General features: G+C 30.4%; 1 protein-coding gene across 1 annotated transcript in view; it reads right to left on the bottom strand.

The window, feature by feature from the left end:
• Window positions 1-26,221, bottom strand: part of LOC143059822 (uncharacterized) — a 107,472-nt gene that overhangs the window by 55,628 nt on the left and 25,623 nt on the right. The window contains exons 7-11 of the mRNA XM_076233394.1: window positions 9,873-9,999; window positions 8,233-8,250; window positions 5,709-5,927; window positions 2,842-2,955; window positions 294-404 (exon numbers count right to left, since the gene is read on the bottom strand). Coding sequence (XP_076089509.1) covers window positions 294-404; window positions 2,842-2,955; window positions 5,709-5,927; window positions 8,233-8,250; window positions 9,873-9,999 — 589 coding nt within the window. The remainder of the gene's footprint in view (window positions 1-293; window positions 405-2,841; window positions 2,956-5,708; window positions 5,928-8,232; window positions 8,251-9,872; window positions 10,000-26,221) is intronic.

Raw genomic sequence — 26,221 nt, 5'->3', positions numbered from 1 at the left:
AGATTACACTGTTTATTTCCAGTTTGAATGGTTTTACACTAGTCATTTTTGGGGCCATTTATAGCTTGCAGTTCGGTGTGAGCCAAGGCTCCGTGTTGAAGGCCATACTTTGGCTTATAATGGTTTACTTTTATAAATTGTTATATGGATGGAGAGTTGTCTCATTGGCACTCATACCACATCTTACTAAATCTATTAGATGGATAGTTCAACAGTCTCATTGGCACTCATTATGTGACCACATCTTCTTATATATGAATGCTTGTACTTTTATTAATTAGATTGCAACATACCTGTATTTTCAGCCTTTATTTTCCGTACTCTCCTCTTTCTTTCTGTTTCCTCTCCGTAATGTCTCTCTGTTCTCTCCGTCTTCACACCAACACCACTCTCATCAGAAAACTCTATAAAAAAATCAATTATTTCAAATTTTCAAATAGCATTACGTCTTAACATGCAAATCTTTTATATTTTTTTTGTGATGAATAAGTTTGTTTTAGTAAGGCCACGGTTTTTCATTTGTTGGTTTACGGATTTCCCCATGAAAAAGTTGGGTCGGTCTAAGACAGAAAAATGTGCAAAATAAATATATATTTCACCTTTCTAACAATATGTTTGTTTAAAATATGCTATTTTGTCATCATTTCTTAAATTTTAGTTCGATGAAATATGATTGCTTAGCTGTCATAAACATCGCATGACATTGTCTATAATAATTTCCCGTAAAAAAAAAGGGGGTGCACGGACAAAGACGAAATTAAATCGTCATTTCACAAACAAGAGAAACAGATTCTCGTAGCTCTTAATCAATTCCAGAAAACTGGGTGAATAATGATCTTCAAACACGAAAACTGATAAAGAAAATATGTGAAAAAAATCGTACAAAAAACGAAAATATCGGGTTAATCTGTTGTCATGCATTCCCGTTTTTTATCCAAATGGGTGATATTCTTTTATTATCTATGAAACAAGAAAATTCCAAATAATTTGATAATATTCAGTACTTCAACTTGATGCCTTCACCCTGTCCACATTTGGACAAGTCTATTTCTATGAGATGATGCATCTTACGAACTGATGACAAATAAGGGAAACAAACTTATTGTGTAATTGGTTTTAAACACAGGTTTTGTTCCGCAAAATTATTTGCGCAAACTACAGTTCAAGGTCAGTTATAATTGATTTGTCAATTTTTAGAAACGTAAACTGGAAGTTTTATTTTTTCACAACAGAAAGTGTTATCAATTTTGTTAGTGATTAATGCATTTCATTTCATAAAAAAAGAAAAAGAAAATTTTAATTATTTTTCAGGGATAATGCATTTGTTAGGGTCGGCGCCCCGGCAGGAATAAAAAAGCATGAAAATAAAATTGAGAATGGAAATGGGGAATGTGCCAAAGAGACAACAACCCGACGATAGAAAAAAACAACAGCAGAAAGTCACCAACAGGTCTTCAATGTAGCAAGAAATTCCCGCACCCGGAAGTCTATTTTATTTTTATTCTGAAAATCGGCAAAATCGGGTCGGCGGATCCGTAAACCAACAAATTAAAAAAAACGTGGTCTAAGGGCCTTTTTGTTCTTATTCAATAGCTATACTGCTGTTTTCTAAAAATGAAGACAGAAATATTTGATTAGGTGAACATAATCGATGTAGAATTCATCAGGCTCTTCTTTTTTACATCGAAATCTCTTTGAATTGTGAATTTTGTTATAAAGAAGCCATTTATTCAAATAAATATATAATCCATGTCAACATGAAATAAAGAGCAATCACATTTACTTGTTGATTTACTTTGGAAAAAAATAATTAGAATTTATATAACTAATGGATTATAATTATAGAAAATTAAAGATTTATTCAATATGAACAAAAAATACAAACAAAAGTTTCAAATTTTGTTGAAGTCATATATATGCCTTGAAGTATCATTGTAGATTTTATATATATATATATGAGCTGCGTCGGATAGAAATCGACCTTATGCAAACGAAATTCAATACCTCTGTTTACCCATTTTGGGTTAAAATAATTTCTACGGAAAGTCTGTGATTGTTCCAAAAGTAGGTTTTCATAAGAAGACAACCCTTTTAAACGGACCAAAATGCAGCTTTTAAATCTTAGTTATTCCAAAATCAATCAAAGTCTTAGATATGTATATGTGTACATGCACTTGCATAAGGTTGATTTCTATCTGACGCAGCTCATATGTCAAAGGGGTTGATAAGGTTTTAGAGCTGCAAACCTGAGTTACTTCCCTTGTAAACAAATTTGTAAAATTACTTTTCTATTTACAATGCTTTGCTATAAATTGACCCAAATAATTGAGCTGTTATATTTAGCTGCTCTATGAAGGTTACATATAGGTCACCTCTCCTACTGGGCATTAATCAAAAACCCGGATTCTTAAGGAGTTTTTGATGTAACAGGAATCCAGGGGCTCGCATGTAGGAGATTAGTTTTAGGGAGGGATTGAAATATTCAGGCCAGTCATAAACATTATGATGTGGGAAAATGGAACGGCTATTTAAAAAATCTTTGGTAAAAAAAGTTGTTACTTTAAAAAGAGTATCCTGCTTAAAACTCATATACTGTAATTTAATTAAATATCCGAGGTTTTAAATATTGTAAATAATATGAACAGGTGAGCTTCAAAATAGAAAGAACTTGCACTCTGATATCCTGTTTTTCTAATTTTTTTGTGAATAATCAAAAATGCACAAAATAATTTCAGAACTTACAGTAAATGTATTTCAAACTTTTCTATCAAGGGAAGTAACTCAATAGTTTGATAAGTCATGTGACAAGTCATGTGTCAAGTCATGTGATCACCAACCAACCTTCATTGCCTTCATCTTGAGGAAGGAGCTGGGAATCTTTCACCATCTTAGTAGGAGAAGCAGTTAAGCTAGAATGTTGAGGGGTTGGAGGTATTACAGTTAACATGGGAACACCTGTAGGTAAAACACAGGTAAAGCACAGACAGGTAAAACAAAGTGCAAACTACAGGTAATGATTACAACATGTACACGATGTTTGATGGACAGCAAAATTGAGCATAACATCTTATAATTCCTAAAAGTATATTTCAAAAGAACTTCTATAAATTCCTCATTCTAATGCAACAACGTTTGTAATGTTCATTTTGATTGGTTAACGTCACCAATTTTCATGACATCAATTCACATTTGATACTATGAAAATATACATGCAAGCGCAAATGACATGTATAAGATTTTTAATATATGATCTGACATTGTTCTTGTTACTCTCATTTCAATTGAGATAATGATATGGATTATAAGCTCTGATGGCATCAATTGGTGATTTGATGGTGGCACATACCCGTTTACTTAATTTGTGACCATCAATTCACTAATTGGTGCCATCGGAGCTTAAAATACAATACAGTAAATATCTCTTAGGCCAAATAAAAATATATGTGTGGTTCCAGTTACATACTTTTAAAAAATAGGGTCGGTAGGTCGGCAAATTTTTTTTTTTTTTTTTAATTTTTATTTTTGAATGTCAAAATCCGGAAAAAAATCGTGTGTTTACCGAAATTGTTTCCAGTATAATACACGCCCCAACCGTGTTTGGTTGTAAAATAAACAGTCGTGATACGTTTTTAGTTAATTTTGTTGCATTCTGTTATGAATTGTTGCATTTTAGCAATAACAGATACTTGTGATGGAAATTCAGATGACAGAAATCTATGAATTTAATTATTTTAATTCACAATCCTCAAAATTTGATCGTTTGAAAATTTATTTTTCAGAAATGAAAAAAAAAAGTTCTAGGGTCGGGGGTTTTAACTAGGGTTGGTCGGGTTACTGGAACCACACATATATTTTTATTTGGCCTTAAGTGTATGTAAGTCGATATTTATTTTCAAAAAGTTGACAATTTTTTTAATGTCATAGTAATGTTACTAATGTTTTACAAGAAATTGTCAAAAAGGATTTTATCTAACAATATAAGTGAATTATCTCTCTACAATATTTAGTCCATCAAACATAGCATATATTGGCATATATTATAACAATTTACATATACATTTGCAAATAAAAACATTCAAAGCTCTCATAGTTATAATTCTATCATATTTTTCATTTTTTTTAAATCAAGATCAATTTATATTTTTCATTCTTTTAAAATCAAGATCAATTTATAGTTTTCATTCTTTTAAAATCAAGATCAATTTATATTTTTCATGTCAGGGTCCTTCATAGCCAACTATACAGTTTGGGCATTCTTCATTGTTGAAGGCCATACCGTACAGTTGACTTTAATTGTTTAGATCCACTTCATTTGAACATTAATGGATAGTTGTCTCTTTGGCAATCATACCACATCCACTTATCTATATATTAAGCAGAAACTTAAAATTGAAAATGAAGCTTTTAATCAGGCAAAAATATGACAGAATTATTAAATATTAAACATCAAACCATACCATCACAAATTCATGAGAACATGTAGCATAACCAAATTAATATACTGTGGATTCATTATTATTCGTTGGATACCAATTTTCGTGGGTTTCGTGGGTACAGATGAACCACGAAATTAATGTTCAACGAATAACATAGTTTCAATAGGCTTTGTATGCAAAGATTGTCAAAACCACGAAACCAAATATCCACGAATATGCAAGTTTGTAGCAATCCATGAAAATTGATACCCACGAAAATAAATGAATCCACAGGACATGGAGTGTGAAACAAATGTAAACACATGGTCCAAGGACACAGTTATCATCCTTTGGTTTTCATTGTCTACGAATATAGTCCCTAGTGTAAACAGTGTATAACTTGCATGTTTTATTTAATACACTTTCCCAATTTATTTTTTGATATTAAATGCATGAAATATTAAGTAGGGGGTGTAATTACATGTTAAAAATATTGTGGGTGTTGAATCGTTATGTTAAGTAGTGATTTGGTCCAGTTCAAAAAGGTCAAATTTTATCACGTCTGAATCTGTCAAACTGAATTTTACACCCCCGTAGCACAGAATTGTCAATATTTTGAGTTAGAGCTGGTAGAAGTTTCTAAAATTTTGATATTATTTGTCTCACTGGTATTACACTACACTGTAAAAATCTTTTTGAGAAAGAGCAGGTGCGATTTTTTTAATTTGAATTTATGGTCTAAAAGAAATGCACTACGAAATAACTGTGTTCTCGGGCCACATGACAGCTCACTGAAGTAACTGTAAATTCATATGAGAATACTGTGAAACAAATGTTGAAACATGCGACAGGTCGTGTAACAAATGTGAAAAGACATGTCAATTATATAAAAAATGGTGAAAACACACAGCAATTCAGTGGAACATGTCAAAACACATGACAGTTCAGTCAAACATATGTGAAAACACATGACAATTAATTGACACATGTGAAAACACAAAACAATTCAGTGAAACACATGACAATGAATTGAAACACATGTAAAAACACATGACAATTCAGTAAAACATATGCGAAAACACAACAATTTATTGAGGCAAATCAAATGTTAATTGGTATGAGAATTCAGCAAAACAAATGAGAAAACACATGACCATTCAGTCAAATATGTGTGAAAACACATGACCATTCAGTCAAATATGTGTGAAAACACATGAAAATTTAGTAAAACATGTGATTACATGTAACACTTTTATAAAACCTGTAAAAACACATGATAATTGACTCTCTCACCATCGATACCCTGATCTTGTCCAATAGGTGGCAGAGAAACAGGAATAGTCATTCTTGTCCCCTCACGACTGGCCTCTCCAATAGGTGTGAGTGGCATCGCACCACTAATATGGGGCAATTGTGGCACACTTGACTGGTCACCACGGACACTGGCCACTGGAACACTGCCCACATATTCTTTTTCACTTTCAGCATTATCGAATGGCAAGGGAGAAGTAGCTAAAAAGACAATGGCAAGTGAGTTTAAGTTTACAGGAATCTGACAAAAATCATACATTATTTAATAAATTCCTGTTCAGTTATAGTAACAAATATCTTGATGTGCCGCATGAGTGTCTAAATAATTGTATTGTTTCAGTATTTCAGTGGCGGATCTAGAAATTTTCATAAGTGGGGGCCCACTGACTGCCTAAGAGGGGGCCCACTTTAGTCACGTTTCAGTGATTCCCTATATAAGCAACCAAATTTTTTCCCAAAAAGAGGGGGCCCGGGCCCCTCCCCCTTAAATCCGCCTCTGTATTTTACTGTAAGACTGTTGAGAAAAAAATCTGTGTCTGAAGTGCATATTGGGATTCTAACCTATCACGTGAATGCTCAAAGTCAAATATTTGATAGCCAAGTATGAACAGCATCAAAACATTTGAAGAGCTATAATGACCAAAAAGGACCTAAAAATAGTCAAATCAACCTAAACTTTACTTTGCTGGAGGGAGATGAAACCATAGTTTTTTAATAATCTATAAATTCATAAACAGACATAATTTTAGAAAAGTATATTACAAATTATGTCAGTACCAAAGTACTGACTTACTGAGCTGACTATGCAGTATGGGCTTTGCTCATTGTTGAAGGCCGCAGTGACCTATAGTTGTTCATTTCTGTGTCATTTTGGTCTCTTGTGGAGAGTTGTCTCATTAACAATCATACCACATCTTCTTTTTTTATATTTACTGAGCTGATGATAAAAATCCAGTTTGCAGAGATTTCACAATACTGAAACCTGCTGTCTACTTTCTGTACTTGTAGAGAAATTTCAGCCTTTAAATTTTTGATGGTGTGTATATATCATACTGACAAAACCAGAGGATTCTGAAAGGTCTTTTAAACAGAAAGTAAATTCTAAAGCAACATCGTTTGTAATGTTCATTTTGATTGGATAACGTCAACAATTTTCATGGCATCAATTCACATTTGATATGTCATGAAAAACATGTGCAAGCGCAGACGACAAATGACAGATTTAAAATGTATGATTAAACGTTGTTTTCTGTCAGTTTCGTTAGAATGAAGATAACAATATTGTATTTTAAGCTAATGCATTGCTTAGTAACCTTAATTTGCAACCATCAAATCACCAATTGATGCCATTGAGGCTTAAAATACAATACAGTTATCTCCTAATAAATGGAGTGTTGTCAGATCTTTGTAAGTAAAGCATGGTTACCTGATGGTCACATGATCTGTATTGTAATCAGACTGTATAAATTGATTTTTGGGTTTTGCTCATTGTTGAAGGCTGTATGGTGACCTATAGTTGTTAATTTCTGTGCCATTCTGGTCTATTGTGGATAGTTATGTCTCATTGGGAATCATACCACATCTTCTTTTTTTATATTAATGAAGCACTATATTATTGTTCTGATTATATATTTGAAGGTAACAAAGTCCAGCAGAATATTTTGAAAATAGAGAAAACAAAAGTTTCAATAGTTTGTATAGACTTCAAATATGTGTTATATCCATAGAAAAGAGGAAAGGTTTGTTAATAAAGTAACAAAGCCAAGCAAGTTTGTATCATGACATTTGTGTCATTCTGTAAAAAAAAAAGAACATATTTGAAATATAAAATTGAGAATGGAAATGGGGAATGTGTCAAAGAGACAACAACCCGACCAAATAAAAAACAACAGCAGAGGGTCACCAACAGGTCTTCAATTTAGCAAGAAATTCCCGCACCCGGAGGCGTCCCTCAGCTGGCCCCTAAATAAATATATACTAGTCCAGTGATAATGAACGCCATACTAATTTCCAAATTGTACACAAGAAACTAAAATTAAAATAATACAAGACTAACAAAGGCAGTATATATATGTATGAAACAATTGATATTTTTTCAAACAGAAATATTTGCCGATATATATATTAAGAGAGAGATCAAGAAGATCAGACATTTTGTGTTAATTGGAGAATTCAAATGTGACATGCAATTATAATATTTAAGAAATAGAAAAATGTGTAAGACAGTTCAAGCTTCATATACATGTTTTTTTAACAATTCCTGCATCAATTTGCACAATGACTTCCACAGTATGAAGATTTACTTCCCCTTGTAGCAAAATATTGCTACTAATTATAGCCTTTGTTTTTTAATACATTGACATCTCAGCTTTTGACTCAATAAAATCATTATCTATAGTTGTTTATACCCAAAACTGTATATTCAAATATGCTGCTAAAAAGGGGAGATAATTTCAACGAAAGGGAAGTAACTGTGTAAATTGAAAATATGGAATTCTAGCATTACCTCTTGATGACTCTGAATCTAACGAAGACACACAAGTTAAAATAAAGTTTTATAATTTTTGGTGTCTCAACGAAATTAATCCTATAAGCCATGATAAGTTTTGACACTGTATAAATTTGATAAAAATCGAATACTGTTCTTCTGGAATATTCTAATACACATAAAAACTTCCTAATCTAGCAAAATAACTAGACAATTAAAAGAATAAAAAAAACAATATGGATTTGTCTGCAATAATGCTCTATAAAAATTACAATGTCTAACTATTACATGGTTTTAATGAACTTTAATTTAATCAATGGTTTGGATAAAGTACAGGTAAAAAATAACCTTCAAATACTGTATAACGGGTTATTTTCGCAGGATGTATATTTTTGCTTATTTTTGCAGATAGAAGAAAATCGCCAAAATAAATTCTGTCAATTTTTAGAGTATACATGTAAAGCTGTTAATAAAAGTTTTGAATCTGCCAAAATATATACCTTATTAAACAAAAGTCGCGAAATTTTACACCCTTGAAAAATAACCTGCTATACGGTATATTCATGAGTACAACTTTTTTTAGAATGGACATAAATTGTAATTTGCTGGATACTTCATTTTTAGGTTTTGCCAAAATTTGTGCTTTATAAAAATGAAATCCTCAATACAATGGCATCTGTTGAAATATAGTCAATCCACAGTTATATCTTTCAAATATATGACTTTTATTTAATGGGATTAAAACTTGAACCTTTTTTTTCATATAATTAAATTTTTGAAAAATTAGATATTGTGAATATGATTCTACATGCATTTTGTAACTTTTCCTCATGCTAAAAAAACAACTGAATGGTTACAAATAATCTACTTTGGTATAACTGTAATGCAATACTTTTTGTGCCTTATACAGTTCTATGAAAACAATACGAAATTGACAATACTGATGAAATTGGCAACTCTTTAAAAAGCGTATAGCAGAATAAAACACAACGATGTAATTACCAAATTTTAATATTGATACAACTGCACTGAAGGTCACATCTGTATATGGAAATAAAAATTGTATCATTCATGATCTTTAAAACTATTTATAGCAAGAGTGTGTGTGTTTTTATCCTTCTCTTTTCAACCATTTGGAAAAATCCCCCACCCACCAACCCTATTAAAATATTTTAGAGTGTTTTTCTTTAACCTTTTTATTTTAAAAACAATTCTTTATGACTATTTCAGTTAGGAAGATATCCTTTTTTTTTTTAACCATATGCAAATTCTTTTATGTTTGCGTTTCCTTCATTTAGGTAAAATGCTACAATACAAAGAATGTTAATCCTTTATAATATCAAATTATCTAAGCTATCTTCCTTTACTTATCTAGCTGTTTCAAAAACCCTTTGTTATTGTTCACCTTTAAATTAATGTACCAAGAGAGATAACTCTAGTTACACTGTAAAGTACTCTGTGTTTTAAAGATGTATGGTCTTTTAGAAAAATATAATGGTGTAATTAAATTTATTATACTTCACATTAAAATGCCATATTTTGATTGGCTAATATGACAATCTTATGATAGGACATTCAGTATATTAGATTAAATAACAAATAGCTGAGAGGGTAATAGATACCCCTCGAAAAAGCTTCCATTAATTGCACAATCCTACCTTTATCTTTACTCCTTCGTTTGAGTGTTTTTCCTTTGATCGATCCGGATCGACTAGATGCTTCAGATTTGTCTTCTGGGAAATCTGTATTTAAAACTCCCTTTGATTTCTGTGAATCTAGCAGAGACTGAAAAATATAAAAATATTAAAATAGATTTGTCTAAAACACGAGTCATAACAAAATATCAGAGCTATATATAGGGGAGATAATTTAATAGTCTCCTTTTGATTAGCCTGGGGTCCTGGCTAATCTTGTCAGACGCGCAGCTAGATTGGGCCGGATCCCAGGCTACCTTTTGATTCTAAAGACTAGGGGAGGTAATTCATAATTACAGAAGATAATAAATTGTTTTCCTTCAATTCTAAGGACTATGGAAATAATTAAATACTAGATAAGCTATTACATTTAAATGTCTCCCTTTGATTCTATTGAGGATAATGGGGAGGTAATTCAACATAAACATTTCTAAATAACATGGTGAACAGGCAATTTTTTGTTTTTTCTTCTTATGAAAAAAATGATTGTATATAGAGGAAGAATCCATAAATAAGCCCATAGAACAAAATACTTGAATTGTCTCCCTTTGAGACTTTAGAATTTTATTTCTAAATGACTTGGAGCTAAGTTTAGTGTTCACATATAAGATTAATGTCTCATGCACTTCTCAGAATCCTTTGTATTGACATAAGTTTAATATTCTGTTCATCACAAATTTAATAACGAATGTTAAATTTAGAGCTAGACATCATTTTTCGTAAAATTGTTTTGTTATGAATAAATAGGCTGTTAAAGTTTTCTCAATTGAATTGTTTCTTATTTTTCATATTGGGGCCTAAAGTAAACCATATGATATGAGTTTTTCTTATTGTTGAAGTATAGTCAGATTGCCTATAATTGCTTACATCTACTTCATTTGAACTTTGTAACGTATCATTGGTAATCTTACCACGTCTTCTTTTTCCTTATTTTTATATACTTGTCTTTGAACCTTAGATGTTAAATGTTGACCTTTGTTCAGACTTCTTTTTTTCGATTGTCCAATTCCTATGATGTTCTTGATATTCATATTTTATCTTTCGCACATGTGGTTTTCACAAAAATGACAATCAGCTTTAAAATTCAACAAAGAAACAGCAACACACATATTAAGTATGCATATACCTACCAAATTTCCAGTCTGCCCCTTTCTAAATCTATATCCTAAGAGTAAAACTAAATGTCACTTTACCTACCCGAATCATCGGCAGATCCAGAAATTTTCATAAACAGGGGAGGGGGCACCGGCTCCTAATGAGGAGGCATGCACCTGTTACACATCCATGATTCCCTCTAAATCAGCTCCTTTTAATCGTGGAAAAAGAATTTTGATTCAAGAGAACCTTCTGATGTTACACAATTAAATACTCTTTTTTTTTAAAGAAATACTGTTTTCGCTTTCTAAATGCTGAATTTTTTCCGATGTTTCATTTCTATAATGTAAACTTACCTTTGAAATTTCAACCCCAATATTACATGAAGTTTTCTACGTGATCAATGTTTTTTACCCAGTTAGAAACAACATGAATGTGTCTATATATATAGTACATGGATGCACCACTCGCTCTTTCCTTTTCTATGTTCAGTGGACCTTGGAATTAGGGTCAAAAATCTAATTGGTATTTAAATTAGAAAGATCATATCATAGGGAACACTTGTTCTAGGTTTCCAGTTGATTAGACTTCAACTTCATCAATAACAACCTAGACCAGAAACCTTAACCTGAAGTGGGACAGACGAATGGAGGGACAAACAAAACAAACAAACAGACGTACATACCATTAAATAAAATGCCCCTCTACCATATATCTACTATAGGGGGGACATAATTAGTTTGTATGTGCTGACCAAATTTCTAACAAACATATAATACTGTGATCTTTATGGTATTACAATATACTACCTACTTTCAATGGACATCTTGGTTTGACTGCTTTATAATATCGAGCATGTTGTATTACAATATACTACCTACTTTCAATGGACATCTTGGTTTGACTGCTTTATAATATCTAGCATGTTGCATTACAATATACTACCTACTTTCAATGGACATCTTGGTTTGACTGTTTTATAATATCTAGCATGTTGTATTACAATATACTACCTACTTTTAATGGACATCTTGGTTTGACTGCTTTATAATATCGAGCATGCTGTATTAGTTGTGTTGCTCCATGTATCAATTTTCTGTCTCCAAAATGGTACTCCCAAAATGTTATATACATAATTATCTTTTTCCCCCATAAAATTCAGGTCAAAGGTCAATAAATATTCCACTAGTATTTCATGATTTTCCTGCTTTTTGTGCCTAATTAACTTCTTCAAATCACATAACTTTTGCAACTTGTTAAAATGAATTAGGAACACTTTCAGCCATTTTCAGGACAAAGGTGAATAAATATACTTCACTGACAAATTGGTCCTACTTTCTTTCAAAATGTAATTGCCTTAATTTACTGCTACTGGACACATCCCTTTTACAAATTTCAGGGTCAAAGGTCAAGAAAAATACCACTAATAACTCCTCTCTAATGCCACCGATCACATTATTTTTACTCTATCCTGAATTAAAACAACATCTTCCAAAGTTTTTATCACTATAATTATATATATTAATTAAAATTTGGACATCAATTATTAGACTTAATCCCAACAGAAGTTGCTTCTCTATGGCTTTTAAAAGTCAAGTGTTTACAGTTAGGATTTCCTGATTTCCAAACACAAGTTTATTTATTATACCACTTTATTCACTTTTCACCTTAATACTTTATTTTAACACTAAATTTCACCATTGCATGCTAATATTCACTTTTCTCCTTTATATTCCAACATGTGTAATTATTACAATTTTCAACTTTTTACAACAAGTATCACTTTTTTACAATTTCTGCTCAAACGAAATTTACAAGTCACATGATAATTTCTTTTGTTTAAAACTGCATCACTTTCATCAATTTTTTTGTTTCAAAATTAATGAATTTTGGACAGTTCACAGATTTTTCCAAGTTTACTTTTATATACAGAAGAAATTCATACATCCAGATGAATCCAAATCATTTCCTTAGTCAAATTCCAGCCTAAATATTTTACATAAGTATTCAATTGTCACTCCTGGTCCTCAAATTGAAAAATGGGATTTCAGCAAAAAACATGAAAATGAACAATACATAATGGATAACTATATCTGTGAAATGTTTATCTAAATTTGAGAAAAGTTATATTTTCAACTTCGTCTCTCGTGAAAAGAAATTTTGTCACCTGTCTCACCCCTACCTGGTAAAACCCAATCAAAAATCTCTTTGATCTTTTCATATTAAACTTTCAGTGTTAAAAGTGACAATTAAACCATTTTATTTCTATTTTCAAAATAAAATAAATGATTTAAGACTTTTAATTTTAAAAGTAAAATTGTAATTAAAACATGCTGATACACCTTTTATTACCTAAAGAGAAAGGTTTTTCATAAATAAGGGATAAAATTGTCGTAACTGAGTTAATGGCTTATCCAGAGTCATGATGTCCACCAATGGTCATTTTCATCAATTTAAGACATAAATTAAATGTAATTGGCCGGAACTTTACTCATCAGAGTGTCTCATTATTAATACTGATTTTAAAATCTTACATCATAGCAAGGCGGTAGATTAAAATACTGGACAAAATTTGTAAACCAGAGAATATAACATTAGAGCGAGTTATGCAAACCAAGAGGGGATAACTCTTTTTTTATGTGAATTTTTTTCCAAGAATTAAATCAATTTTAAACAAAATATTCACCTACAGAAATTTCAACACCTTTAACAATAATGGCGTAATGGACCTTTTTTATATATATTCCAGCTGAAAGTAGATATTTATTAGTGTTTTTTAGTTGAATTTTTTGGGGGGAGGGGGATTTTTTTTGGTGATATTTTCATGAAAACTTATATCCAGAGCTGAAATTGAGTAAATGATGAAATAAAAATTAACTTAATTTCTTTAATTTATGAACTCATCATGTAGAAGTACGATGTTTTGATTGGCATAAGACAACAATATCATATTTCATGTCCCTTTCCTCCATGGATTTTTTTTTTCTCACATACTTGATTTGCATAGGATTTTTTCAATAAAAAAAATATCATCAGGTTTAAAGTATTAATGCATTGGGAAAACAAATATTTCCTCAATGAAATTCAAGTCAGATATTCTTATGAATCTCCTTTTCATATTGGAAACAATTTTTTTTAAGTCTGATGCAGAAATTTTTTAGTCAAAGCGTTTCAACTGAGGTACTACACAGGCGTCATTATAGAGTAAAGGGGGTGGCGTCAAAAGTCGTCATTATGGAGGAAAGGGTTAAAAACCAACATTCTTGACTATGCATGCTTCCCATTGCAACATTATAACAAATAATGTCTGCATTGGAACACAAATGAAAAACTTGATATAATTCATCATTTCAAGGACCTAGCCTACAAATAATAATTCACCAGTTCCCCTCCAAAAAAAAGAAGGAAAGAAAAAAGACTGGATGACAAAAAAACAAGAATGTGTCCAAAGTACACGGATGCCCAACTCGCCCTATCCTTTTCCATGTTCCATGGACCGTGAAATTGGGTAATTATCTAATTTGGCATTAAATTAGAAAGATTATACTATAAGGAACATATGTATAAGTTTCAAGTTGATTGTACTTCAATTTCATCAAAAACTACCTTGACCAAAAACTTTAACCTGAAACTCCTACTTTCATTTTCTATGTTTAGTGAACCGTGAAATTGGGGTCAAAAGCCTAATTTGGCTATAAAATTAGAAAGATCATATCATAAGCATCAAGTGTACCAAGTTTCAAGTTGATTGGACTTCAGCTTCATCAAAAACTACCTTGACCAAAAACTTTAACCTGAACGGACGGACGGACAAACAAACTAACGAACGAACGTACGAACAAACATATGGAGCCACAGACCCGAAAACATAATGCCCCTCTACTATAGTAGGTGGGGGGCATAAAAACAAAAACCAGCTGAAACTGTCTCTGCTATAGAAGTAATAAATAAATTCCAACATAAAAGTACAAAGTTTATCCTGACAATCTCACAATAATTAGAAACCAAAAAAACACCCTGCTAAATCTGTTTCTGTAGTCATAAATAAACCCTGAACATAAAAGTACAAAGTTTATCCTGACGATCTGACAAATATTGATCCTTCTCCCCCAAACAAACAATCATTTTTAAAAATCTTTTGTAATTCCATTAATAAACATTTATCGTATTCTACGCCAGACTAAACTATATAACATAGTTGGCTGTTTGATCAATTTCCAACGGTTTGTTAATTTTTTATGTAACCATTTGTTAATTATGAGAAAAATCAATGTAGCATATTTCTGCATGTTCAATGATCTCAACGATATATCATTATGATCAATTGTGCAGCGTTTATTGCATCAATATGTCAATTGTAAGGTAAACATTTGATGATTATTGTTTAAATGTTTTACAATTTTCCAAACAGTTTAAGAAAAGAAATACATAATGCTCTTAAAAAACGAGACAATTATTGAAATTTATAACTTTAATGTTCATAGATCAAAAAGCAAAAAAAAATCTCTATTTAAGGAATGACTGTATATTTTCTGTCTATGAAGAAAATCCATGAAAAATGTTACCTGAATTCAACCCACATAGCAGGATATTTAAGAGAGTGGTGATATAGGTAATTCCTTATAATTTAATTCTAAATTTCAATTTTTAGCAGTTTAAATCATAAAAATAAATGTAAATTACATCACATGAGAAAATTATGTCTATGACCTGATAGACAATACTTTGCATTATGTTTGCGGAAAAAAAATGCAACCAAAACATTATGAAATGGATGAAAAATAACCTTTAAACAATAATTCTCCCTCCTCGTACGTATAATAAATAAAAGAATATTCTTAGGGCCACCCTTGAAAAATTATTTGTTTGATGTTGCCTTTAACCCATGCCTTGTGGGTTTGGGAGGGTAGATAGAAAACAATGTTAAAAGCGGAAAAAACCTTCTAAAACAATTTGAACCTATTTGTACTATAATTTTTTTGGGGGTAGGATGCTTTTTAGGTGATCGTGAGTAGGTAAGGCAACATTAGACAATTGCATTTCTATTTTTGGGGTAGGATTGTATTTACCAGATTCAATCTTGTCCTTGTCCTACTTCTGAAAGCTAACAATCTACTGTCCACGACAATTGGTGGCAGGAGTCCACATCCAAGTTTACGTTTTCTCTGACGTTCATGTCTAATCACTGGAACTATGGGTAATGTAGGCGACTGGCGTAGCCTTTTCGGATGATATCGTGGAACTGCTACAACTTTTGTTGGTCTGCTAGGCAGAGGTGGTAAAAGGTATGCGGACACCATTTTGTTTATTTTGTGATTTATTATAAACAGTATGTTATATGTCTATTCATATATATATATATATATATATTCATACAAGAGAACGTTTTCCAACACACATAGAAGTTATCTATAATTCACTTGCACAATTTGTTCTCTCTTTTGTAATACCTCCTGAACATGTTGGCACTTTAAATGATTACAGAACAGTTTTTGAACACATTAAGTTAAAGGATGTAATATAGTATTTTTGCATCAAGAATTTATCTACCCTGAGGTCATAGTGGTTATACTTGTAGTACAAATATTATCTTCGTGTTAAATCCTGAATTATCATAAAAACCTTGGCAGAATGCACAGATAAGATACAACTCAAGTCTTGAGTGACAATTTAAATAATGCCATCATCTTATGTTGATAAGGTCTTCAATCCTTTTCTCAATTCCAATGTGGAAAAAACTTTTTTTCAAACATAGATATTGTGTGTTCATCCACTTAATCATTATGTGTTTTCATATAATTTTATCACAAAACACACTAAAATAAACTGTGGTCCTTTGTAATACTTTTTTTCACGAATTATTCATATACATGTATCTTCCACTGAATTCCTTGAATTTGCATAAATTATTCACTGATAATTTTTATGTCATAATATTAACACAAAATATTCGTTCATAATACACCATGTTAATTTTTTCGTAATTCAATTTTCTTCATTAAACTTTCTACGTATTGTTTCAAAATAATATTTGCAAATCTCTATACTGTCCATCGGAAGCCTTTCTTCTTCAGTAACCTGATTTCAATCTACCACCTAAATTCAAATTAAAACTGAATTATTTGCCAGGAATGGAATTCCGACAAAATAAGATTTCATTCTACTTTAGAATATTAAAAAGTGTCTTTTAAGAACAAACCATTTATAATTAATTAACCAGAAACATATTATAGGCTGAACAAAACAAACCAATACTTTTTCCCAGAGTAATGAGAGCTTGTCCTTTTTACGGCACATAAAATGTCTAACAATTTCCTGGTAATTTTAATAATCTGTATAATTTTTTGTCAGATTTCTGCATAGATTTACTTTCTGTGATGCTTAAATCAATAATACTTCTTTTAATTTGCAAATCTTTTTGAAAAACAAGTCCCTTGTCAATCATAGAAAGAATGAAATATTACGTCATGTACCGTAAGTTTATTTTAAAAAGCCGTTATTGATTTGGATCTTAAATATCTTTTTATTTACTGCAATGAACTCTTATTTACATTTAATGTGAAAGGAAAAAAATCAACATTTGTCTTTATTGGATACATAGTTTTAAGGTACCTGAGGATTATAATTTAATACACCAGACGCGCATTTCATCTCACCAGTTATAAATCCAAACAAGTACAAAGTTGAAGAGCATTCAGAGAACCCAAAATTCCAAAAAGTTGTGCCATATACGGGTTAGTAAATCTATGCCTGGGATAAGAAAATGCTTAGTTTTTGAAAAAATTCAAAGTTTTGTAACAGGCAATTTATAAAAATGACCATATAATCGACTATATGCCCAAACTCCACTACTGCCCTCAGCTTAAGCCTCTGTCAATAGAATGCATCTCAGTGACAGCAAACATCCTATTCACCTTATCAACAGTCAATTTATCATTGTGATTTTTTTAGAATGGATGAAAATTTACAGATAATTTAACTCTTTGAAAAATCAAAATAATTCTCCATACTGTAACCAAACTTTTCCTGAATTACAACACTTTCTTTTTCCACAATCACTAATTGGTATTTTTCTTATGTTTTTCTTATGTTACGAAAGTTTTAATCACTTAATTGTCCTTTTAAATTCCCAAGGTTAGAAAATCAAATGTTTATTGATACACATTATCAAAAGTATTTATGATTTTGCACCAAATAAAATCACTATCCTTGTCATCTTTTTATTCAAAACGTTTTATGTAATGAATTACATGATCTTTGGTCGATTCAAATCAAAATGCACGATTATGCAACTAAATGATAACTTTGAAATTGCACCTGTGACTTTATCTACCAATAAAAAATCCAAATGATGCATACTCATGCAATTAGTCTGCTTTTTTCAACACTATAACAAATGAATAAATCTTTTGAAATAACTCCCATATGTTACATATACATATCAGCAAAACTTGATTTATAATCCCAAAAAATTTAAAACACAACCATTTTTTATACGGTTCAAAATTTTCAGTTATATTTGTTGAATAGCTTATAGCAATCATATTTTAATAAAATTTTCAAAAAAGTTGTACTTCAATGAAATGGTGTATTTTCACGCAAGCATGGTATCATCCTAACTGAATTCAATTCCTTTACCCACAATTCCATTTTTTTATTCTCTAAACAGCACCATCAAATACATGAAAAGCTATACACTTAAAAATTCCATTTAAATTAAAGACCTTTAGCTTCTCTCAGTTTCTGATATTTGAGCATTTTCATTTTTCCTTGACCTTTTTTTTAAATACAGACAAACATAAAACATGTATTAGCCACATAGCATTTGAAAGAATTAAAGATATTAAATATCTACAATTTGTTGTATTTACTTAAATCCTGCATGTTTTTTTTATTTACATATCCAATTAATTTAATGGACCTAAAAGGTCCTCTTTAAAAGTGTATCAATATACAATATACCAATTCTTTTACAAATCTGATGAATAAAATAAATTTATACAGAGGATGTCGATGTATTGAATCTTTGGTATGATATAAACTACATCTTTTTTAAAATTGAGTTTTACTATTGAATACTATCTATTCATGATATGTTTGCCTTCATTTTCCTTTCATTTACGTTTATTTACATAAGAAGTATACAATTGTAAAACTTACAATTATGCATACAAATATATTACAATACGTCCTAATGGTACTTCATTTCAAAACAATCAAAGTTTTTGTAATTCTAAAAGTGAAATATATGTAAGAGTTGTCTCTCTTTTGTTTCATTATTTTATGTGAATTCGAATTTAATGGCAATTCTTTCGTAAAAATAATCATTAATATGAATTTAAGAAGATGTGGTATGATTGCCAATGAATATAAAAACAATATTTTTTGTAATATTTAAATATATATTCAAATAAAATACCCAAAATGACTTCTTTTTTTTAAGTGGCTTAGTTTTCTACTGCTGCAGCCGTAAATGTAAATAATTCCTTTAAAAAATCACTCAAAAATGAAAGCTCAAGAATTTCCCTTTAGCTTAAAAACTGATAATTTTTGTTTTATAAAATTGCAATTCTTTTTTATTCTACAAAAAAATCCAGCTTTCATTTGAATAAAATGTGAACTAGATAAAGGCAAAATTCAGATAGAAAACCATGGCAACACAAAAACAAAGTAAAATGCATGTATATATATGTCAAAGAGATTCAGAAATTTAAAAAAAAAAAAAATGATGATTACAATAAGTTCTAAAATTAACCTCAATTCATGAAAAATTAAAATCAAAGATTTTTACTTACTGAATAAACTTTAAAATCCTTAGATTTTGTGCATCATTTTTACAATGAAATCTATACATAATACAATACACAAAATATGCATTTTTATTGTAATTGGGACTCTTTTATCACTCATAAATAAATCATATAAAATAACAAAATATGTAGCAATTTATCATAAATCAATGGGTGCTTGTTTTATAATTTATATCACAAATGCTTTCATGATGGCAAAATGAAGCAGACATTTAATATTAAATAAAAATTTAATTAAAAATGTTTCATGTTTCATTTTAATGCTTTAAAAATTGAATACAAATTGGAAATTTTATTTCACCAGAAAAAAGTGAAATAAAATTCCTTTTGTGAAGTATTTTAATGTCATTTATCATGTTCAAAGTTTTATAGAATATTGTTGAACCTTATATATAAATACTCCATTGTTTCTCTTTTCTCTTTTTTTTTTTTTATATAGATTAATTAGACCGTTGTTTTTCCCATTTGAATGGTTTTACACTAGTAATTTTGGGGCCCTTAATAGCTTATTGTTCATTGTGAGACAATGCTCTGTGTTGAAGGCCATACATTGAAGTATAATTGTTAACTTTTTTAAATTGTTATTTGAATGGAGAGTTGTCTCATTGCATGGCACTCACACCACATCTTCCTATATCTATTCAACCAACAAGGAACTTTTGTCTTATTTTTTCCTTCCTTCTTAGGACTAAAAAACTTTAAAATAAAAATTCATATTAGAGATCTTTCAGAACACAATTGGAAAAGGGGATCTAAACAAATTTCTTAAAACAAAAGGTGTTATTTAAAATAATATCATTTTAGAAAAGTTTGACAAGCATTTTGTCTTCTATATCTATATAGCTGTCTTCTTTAACTTAATTACTAAAGATTTTTTTAGTGGAATGTAAATCCCAATTAATTTGATATCTAAAAACAATAATTAAGTCAAAATTTAGAAAGGGGTCAAATTGAACTGACTTAATGACAAAATTAAAATCAAATGTTGATAAAAAAGATTTAAAATGTCTCTTATTTTGTCAAAGTTGACAGAATTCTTACATTTCAAGGTTAAACCAGACACTTGAAACAAGCCCTCTTCAGTTCATTTTGTTAAGATCTGATCGTTGTTAGGTCTGATTGTGTTAAAAATGTATCTCCAAATATTGAAGTATGTTGGTTTCTATTTGCAGGGTAAATTTTTAAGTGAGAAAAGATTAGCTTCCAAAAAATCTTGACATCCTAATGTAAATAATTTTATATGAATGTACACAAAGATAAATGGTTAACATTTGAGTAAGAGAATTAGCACCTTTATAGCTTAGTGACTTTATTTCTTAAAAGCAGTGGCTTCATTAAGAAAAGGCTTTATTTGTGTATAAAGCTTATGTTCAGTGGCAAATGTTCCATTAAGGTGGTACCCAACACCTTAAATAAAATTAATTTGGCTTTTTTAATTTTCATTAATATTTGACAAAATATTAATTTTGATCGACCCTTTGAAAAAAATATAAAAATTTCATAAAACTTGAAACAATCACTGTTTCTTAGGCCAAATAAAAATATATGTGTGGTTCCAATAACCCTACCGTCCCTACTTTTTCGGCTTAAAAATAACCTACCCTAAAGATTTTATTGTCATTTTTCATTAAGCACTGTTAAAGTCAGAATGTTGCTCCCATGGACTCAATGTAAAAAAAAACACAAAATAAAAAAAAAATCCCTACCTACCTACCCTAACTTTTTTTCAGATGTAACTGGAACCACACATACTTTTTTATATGGCCTCAGAAAAAATTAGTTGGATAGATAGCAGTTTGACAAACACTAACTTTGATCATTAAGAAGCTTATAAAATATTTCCTTTACATTACAATGTGATTAAAAACGGTTAGCTGATTTTACAGAGTTATCTCCCTGTAGTGTTAGTAACCACTTTAAGCATCTATTTCTCATTGACAATTTATCATATATGACATCTCCTTATTTCATATGTTAAAATAGTTTTTAGGAATCAGTGAAAAATGCTTTATTTTGGGGAGAATGTGGGATGATATATAGTACATGTATATCAAATTGAGTTTATCACTGAACTAGTATAGATATTTGTTATGGGGCCATCTGAAGGACGCCTCCAGGTGCGAGAGTTTCTCGCTGCATTGAAGATCTATTGGTGACCTAATCTGCTGTTGTCTGTTCTATGTTTGGGTTGTTGACTCGTTGACACATTCGCCATTTCCATTTATTTTTATTTATATTCATCAGCCTATAAGTTACAAGACCACTTGAAAAAAATGCCATATTTCCTTCAAACAATTTATCTAAATTTACTTGTCAAGTCTTCTAAATTTACTTGTCAAGTCTTCTAAATTTACTTGTCAAGTCTTCTAAATTTTCTTGTCAAGTCTTCTAAATTTTCTTGTCAAGTCTTCTAAATTTTCTTGTCAAGTCTTCTAAATTTTCTTGTCAAGTCTTCTAAATTTTCTTGTCAAGTCTTCTAAATTTTCTTGTCAAGTCTTCTAAATTTACTTGTCAAGTCTTCTAAATTTACTTGTCAAGTCTTGTCAAGTCTTCTAAATTTTCTTGTCAAGTCTTCTAAATTTACTTGTCAAGTCTTCTAAATTTTCTTGTCAAGTCTTCTAAATTTTCTTGTCAAGTCTTCTAAATTTTCTTGTCAAGTCTTCTAAATTTACTTGTCAAGTCTTCTAAATTTACTTGTCAAGTCTTGTCAAGTCTTCTAAATTTTCTTGTCAAGTCTTCTAAATTTACTTGTCAAGTCTTCTAAATTTTCTTGTCAAGTCTTATTAATTTACTTGTCAAGTCTTCTAAATTTTCTTGTCAAGTCTTCTAAATTTTCTTGTCAAGTCTTCTAAATTTTCTTGTCAAGTCTTCTAAATTTTCTTGTCAAGTCTTCTAAATTTTCTTGTCAAGTCTTCTAAATTTACTTGTCAAGTCTTCTAAATTTACTTGTCAAGTCTTGTCAAGTCTTCTAAATTTTCTTGTCAAGTCTTCTAAATTTACTTGTCAAGTCTTCTAAATTTTCTTGTCAAAGTCTTCTAAATTTACTTGTCAAGTCTTCTAAATTTACTTGTCAAGTCTTGTCAAGTCTTCTAAATTTTCTTGTCAAGTCTTCTAAATTTACTTGTCAAGTCTTCTAAATTTTCTTGTCAAGTCTTCTAAATTTTCTTGTCAAGTCTTCTAAATTTACTTGTCAAGTCTTCTAAATTTTCTTGTCAAGTCTTCTAAATTTTCTTGTCAAGTCTTCTAAATTTACTTGTCAAGTCTTCTAAATTTTCTTGTCAAGTCTTCTAAATTTACTTGTCAAGTCTTCTAAATTTTCTATAAATGTAGTGGAGTTTTTCATTGAAATAACCAACTGACTTATCATTTAATCAAAGAAATAGATATTTCCAGTCTACTCAGATAGCTTACAGAATCAGAGCAAAAAATGTCCCTTAATTCTATTTGATATAGATTTTTTTCTAAAAATGGCAAAAATTACCTCTCATTAACATGATTAAGGCTGACTTCAAACAAATCATGAAATTGATTGACAGACGTGCACATTGTCTAATTATTGATTTGAACTAATTAGTTAACTGATAAATGACCTAATTACATTTTTTACTGTTTAGAAACAAGCTATACATCAACTGGAAGTTCTTTTCGAATGGATAAGCTTTCAAAATTATACTAATTTTTCCAATTGATTAGGTTTAAATTAACCAGCTAACATGTTTAATTAATTAAGGTATTGATCTTGCTTCAGTGAATGTTCAGTAGTTGTCTATTGAGGCCCCTCATGAGGGGGTCCTAGTATTCACATAATCACCATTTTTTTGCCAATATAATCACATTATCATTAAATATTTGCTTATCTTTAGTAATCAAATAATCATAAACTAAAAATACAGTCCTAGGTAATCAAATAATCATGAAATATTTGGCTTAATAATCAAATAATCATTAAAAAAACGGCCAAGTAATCACATAATCAAAAACCCCATGAGGGCCCTCTCTATTGTTGATGTGGTTCAATAAGTGTTTCTTGTTTTTTACAACGATTATAGACCGTTGGTCTGCCTGTATGAATAAGAGTAGTTTATGAATGTCCTTTACCGCCAGGCTTCATAGGGTCATTTCAAGCTACCGTTAGAGTCAAATAGGTTTAAATTTGACCATGATTCATCAAAATACCCTTATTTGGAATTGTCAGGTCTCAAATATTTATCATTACTGTCAATTTAAAAAAAAAATTAAAGTGATGTGTCAAACATAAAAAAGAAGATGTGGTATGATTGCCAATGAGACAACTATCCACAAAAGACCAAAATGACACAGACATTAACAACTATAGGTCACTGTACGGCCTTCAACAATGAGCAAAGCCCATACCGTATAGTCAGCTATAAAAGGCCCCGATAAGTTTTTATTGTGTATATGAAAGTGCACATTTATTGTCATGCAACAAAAATTACTTTAAACGTCATTTGGCAAACATTTTTACTGTTATTTGTCATGAAGGTACCCCATTACTACCCTCATGAATAGTATTACACAAGTCATTTTTGGGGTCCTTTATCTAAGCTTGCTGTTTGGTGTCAGCCAAGACTCCTTGTTGAAGGCTGTACTTTACCTTATAAAAATTTGTAAGGGTTCCGCGGAACCCAGTGTCTCGCCTACTTTTGCTGTAAATCGCAGGCTCAACAAAAATGAGGAAAAAAATCAATAAAAATATTCCTCTTGATACTATCTCATGATTGTAAGAAGCTTCTGTCCAAGTTTGGTAAAAATTTAGGATAGTTAATGAATCTAATAAATGTTTTGAAAACTTTAACTGCAGACTGTATGTAATGTTAACTGGGAGAAAATCTAAGTCCATTTAAAAGTAAAATACAGAAAAAAATGGAGTTATCTTTTTACAAAATTTACTTCTGGATACTATCTTATGATCATAAATAAGCTTCTGTCCAAGTTTCGTACAAACCCAGGATAGTTTAAGAAAGTTATTAAAATTTTAAAAACTTTAACCACAGAGTGAATGTAATGTTTCCCCGCAGAAAAACTAAGTCCGTTTAAAAGTAAAATATGGAAAAAATGGATTTATTTTTTTACAAAATTTACTTCTGGATACTATCTTATGATCATAAATAAGCTTCTGTCCAAGTTTCGTACAAATCCAGGATAGTTTAAGAAAGTTATTAAAACTTTAAAAACTTTAACCACATGGTGAATGTAATGTTTCCTCGCAGAAAAAACTAAGTCCATTTATAAGTAAAATACGGAAAAAATGGAATTTTAGTTTTACAAAATTTACATCTGGATACTATCTAATGATCATAAACAACCTTCTGTCCAAGTTTGGTAGAAATCCAGTATAGTTTAAGAAAGTTATTAAAATTTCAAAAACTTTAACCACAGAGTGAATATTTGTGGACGCCGCCGACGACGACACCGACGACGACGGAATGTAGGATCGCTTAGTCTCGCTTTTTTCGACTAAAGTCGAAGGCTCGACAAAAATGGTTTACTTTTACAAATTGTGACTTGGATGGAGAGTCGTCTTCTTGTGACAGACTCAGACACACGGTTTCTTCTTGCATCTATAGAATGACAGCACGACATGATTCACATCTGTTCATTTACATCTTGTAAAGAGTTATGTCCCTTTGAACATGTACTAGATTTTTTTCTAATTTCTATATCAGTATACACATTTGCTTAGTAATAATCTTATTCAATCCCAATTTTTTATTATTAAATTATCCTGCTTGAGGCTGGTTGTCCTACAAGAAAGACAGCTCTTAAAACAACAAAAAGGGGAAGTAACTCTTAAACATATAAAGGGGAAGTAACTCTTAAACATTTAAAGGGGAAGTAACTCTTAAAACAACAAAAAAGGAAGTAACTCTTAAACATATAAAGGGGAAGTAACTCTTAAACATTTAAAGGGGAAGTAACTCTTAAACATATAAAGGAGAAGTAACTCTTAAAACCACCAAAAGGGAAGTAACTCTTGAACATATAAAAAGAAGAAAAGCACAGTTTATTGTGGCTGAAGTCAGTACATTCTTTATGAATGCTGAAGAAAAAGATGTGGTATAAGTGTCAATAGGACAACTTGCCATCCAAGTCACAATGTGTATAAAGTAAACAATTGTAGGTCAGAGAGCAGCCTTCAACACATGAGCCTTGCCGGACACCAAACAGCAAGCTATAAAGGGCCCCAAACATGACTAGTGTAAAATAAGTCAAACAGGAAAAACAAATGTCTAAATGATATAAAAAACAAAACACTTTAGTATAATTTAACAACAGCAACAAATGACAACCACTGTACAACTTATTTACATTATTTCTCACAAATTTATCAACCAATCAGCTACAGTCTTATACTTAACATCTAGTCACTGGTATTAGTTAGAAATA

Source organism: Mytilus galloprovincialis, chromosome 14 (assembly GCF_965363235.1).
Source record: "Mytilus galloprovincialis chromosome 14, xbMytGall1.hap1.1, whole genome shotgun sequence".
Classification (NCBI taxonomy): Eukaryota; Metazoa; Mollusca; class Bivalvia; order Mytilida; family Mytilidae; genus Mytilus; species Mytilus galloprovincialis.
This window is presented reverse-complemented; position numbering and strand designations above follow the sequence as displayed.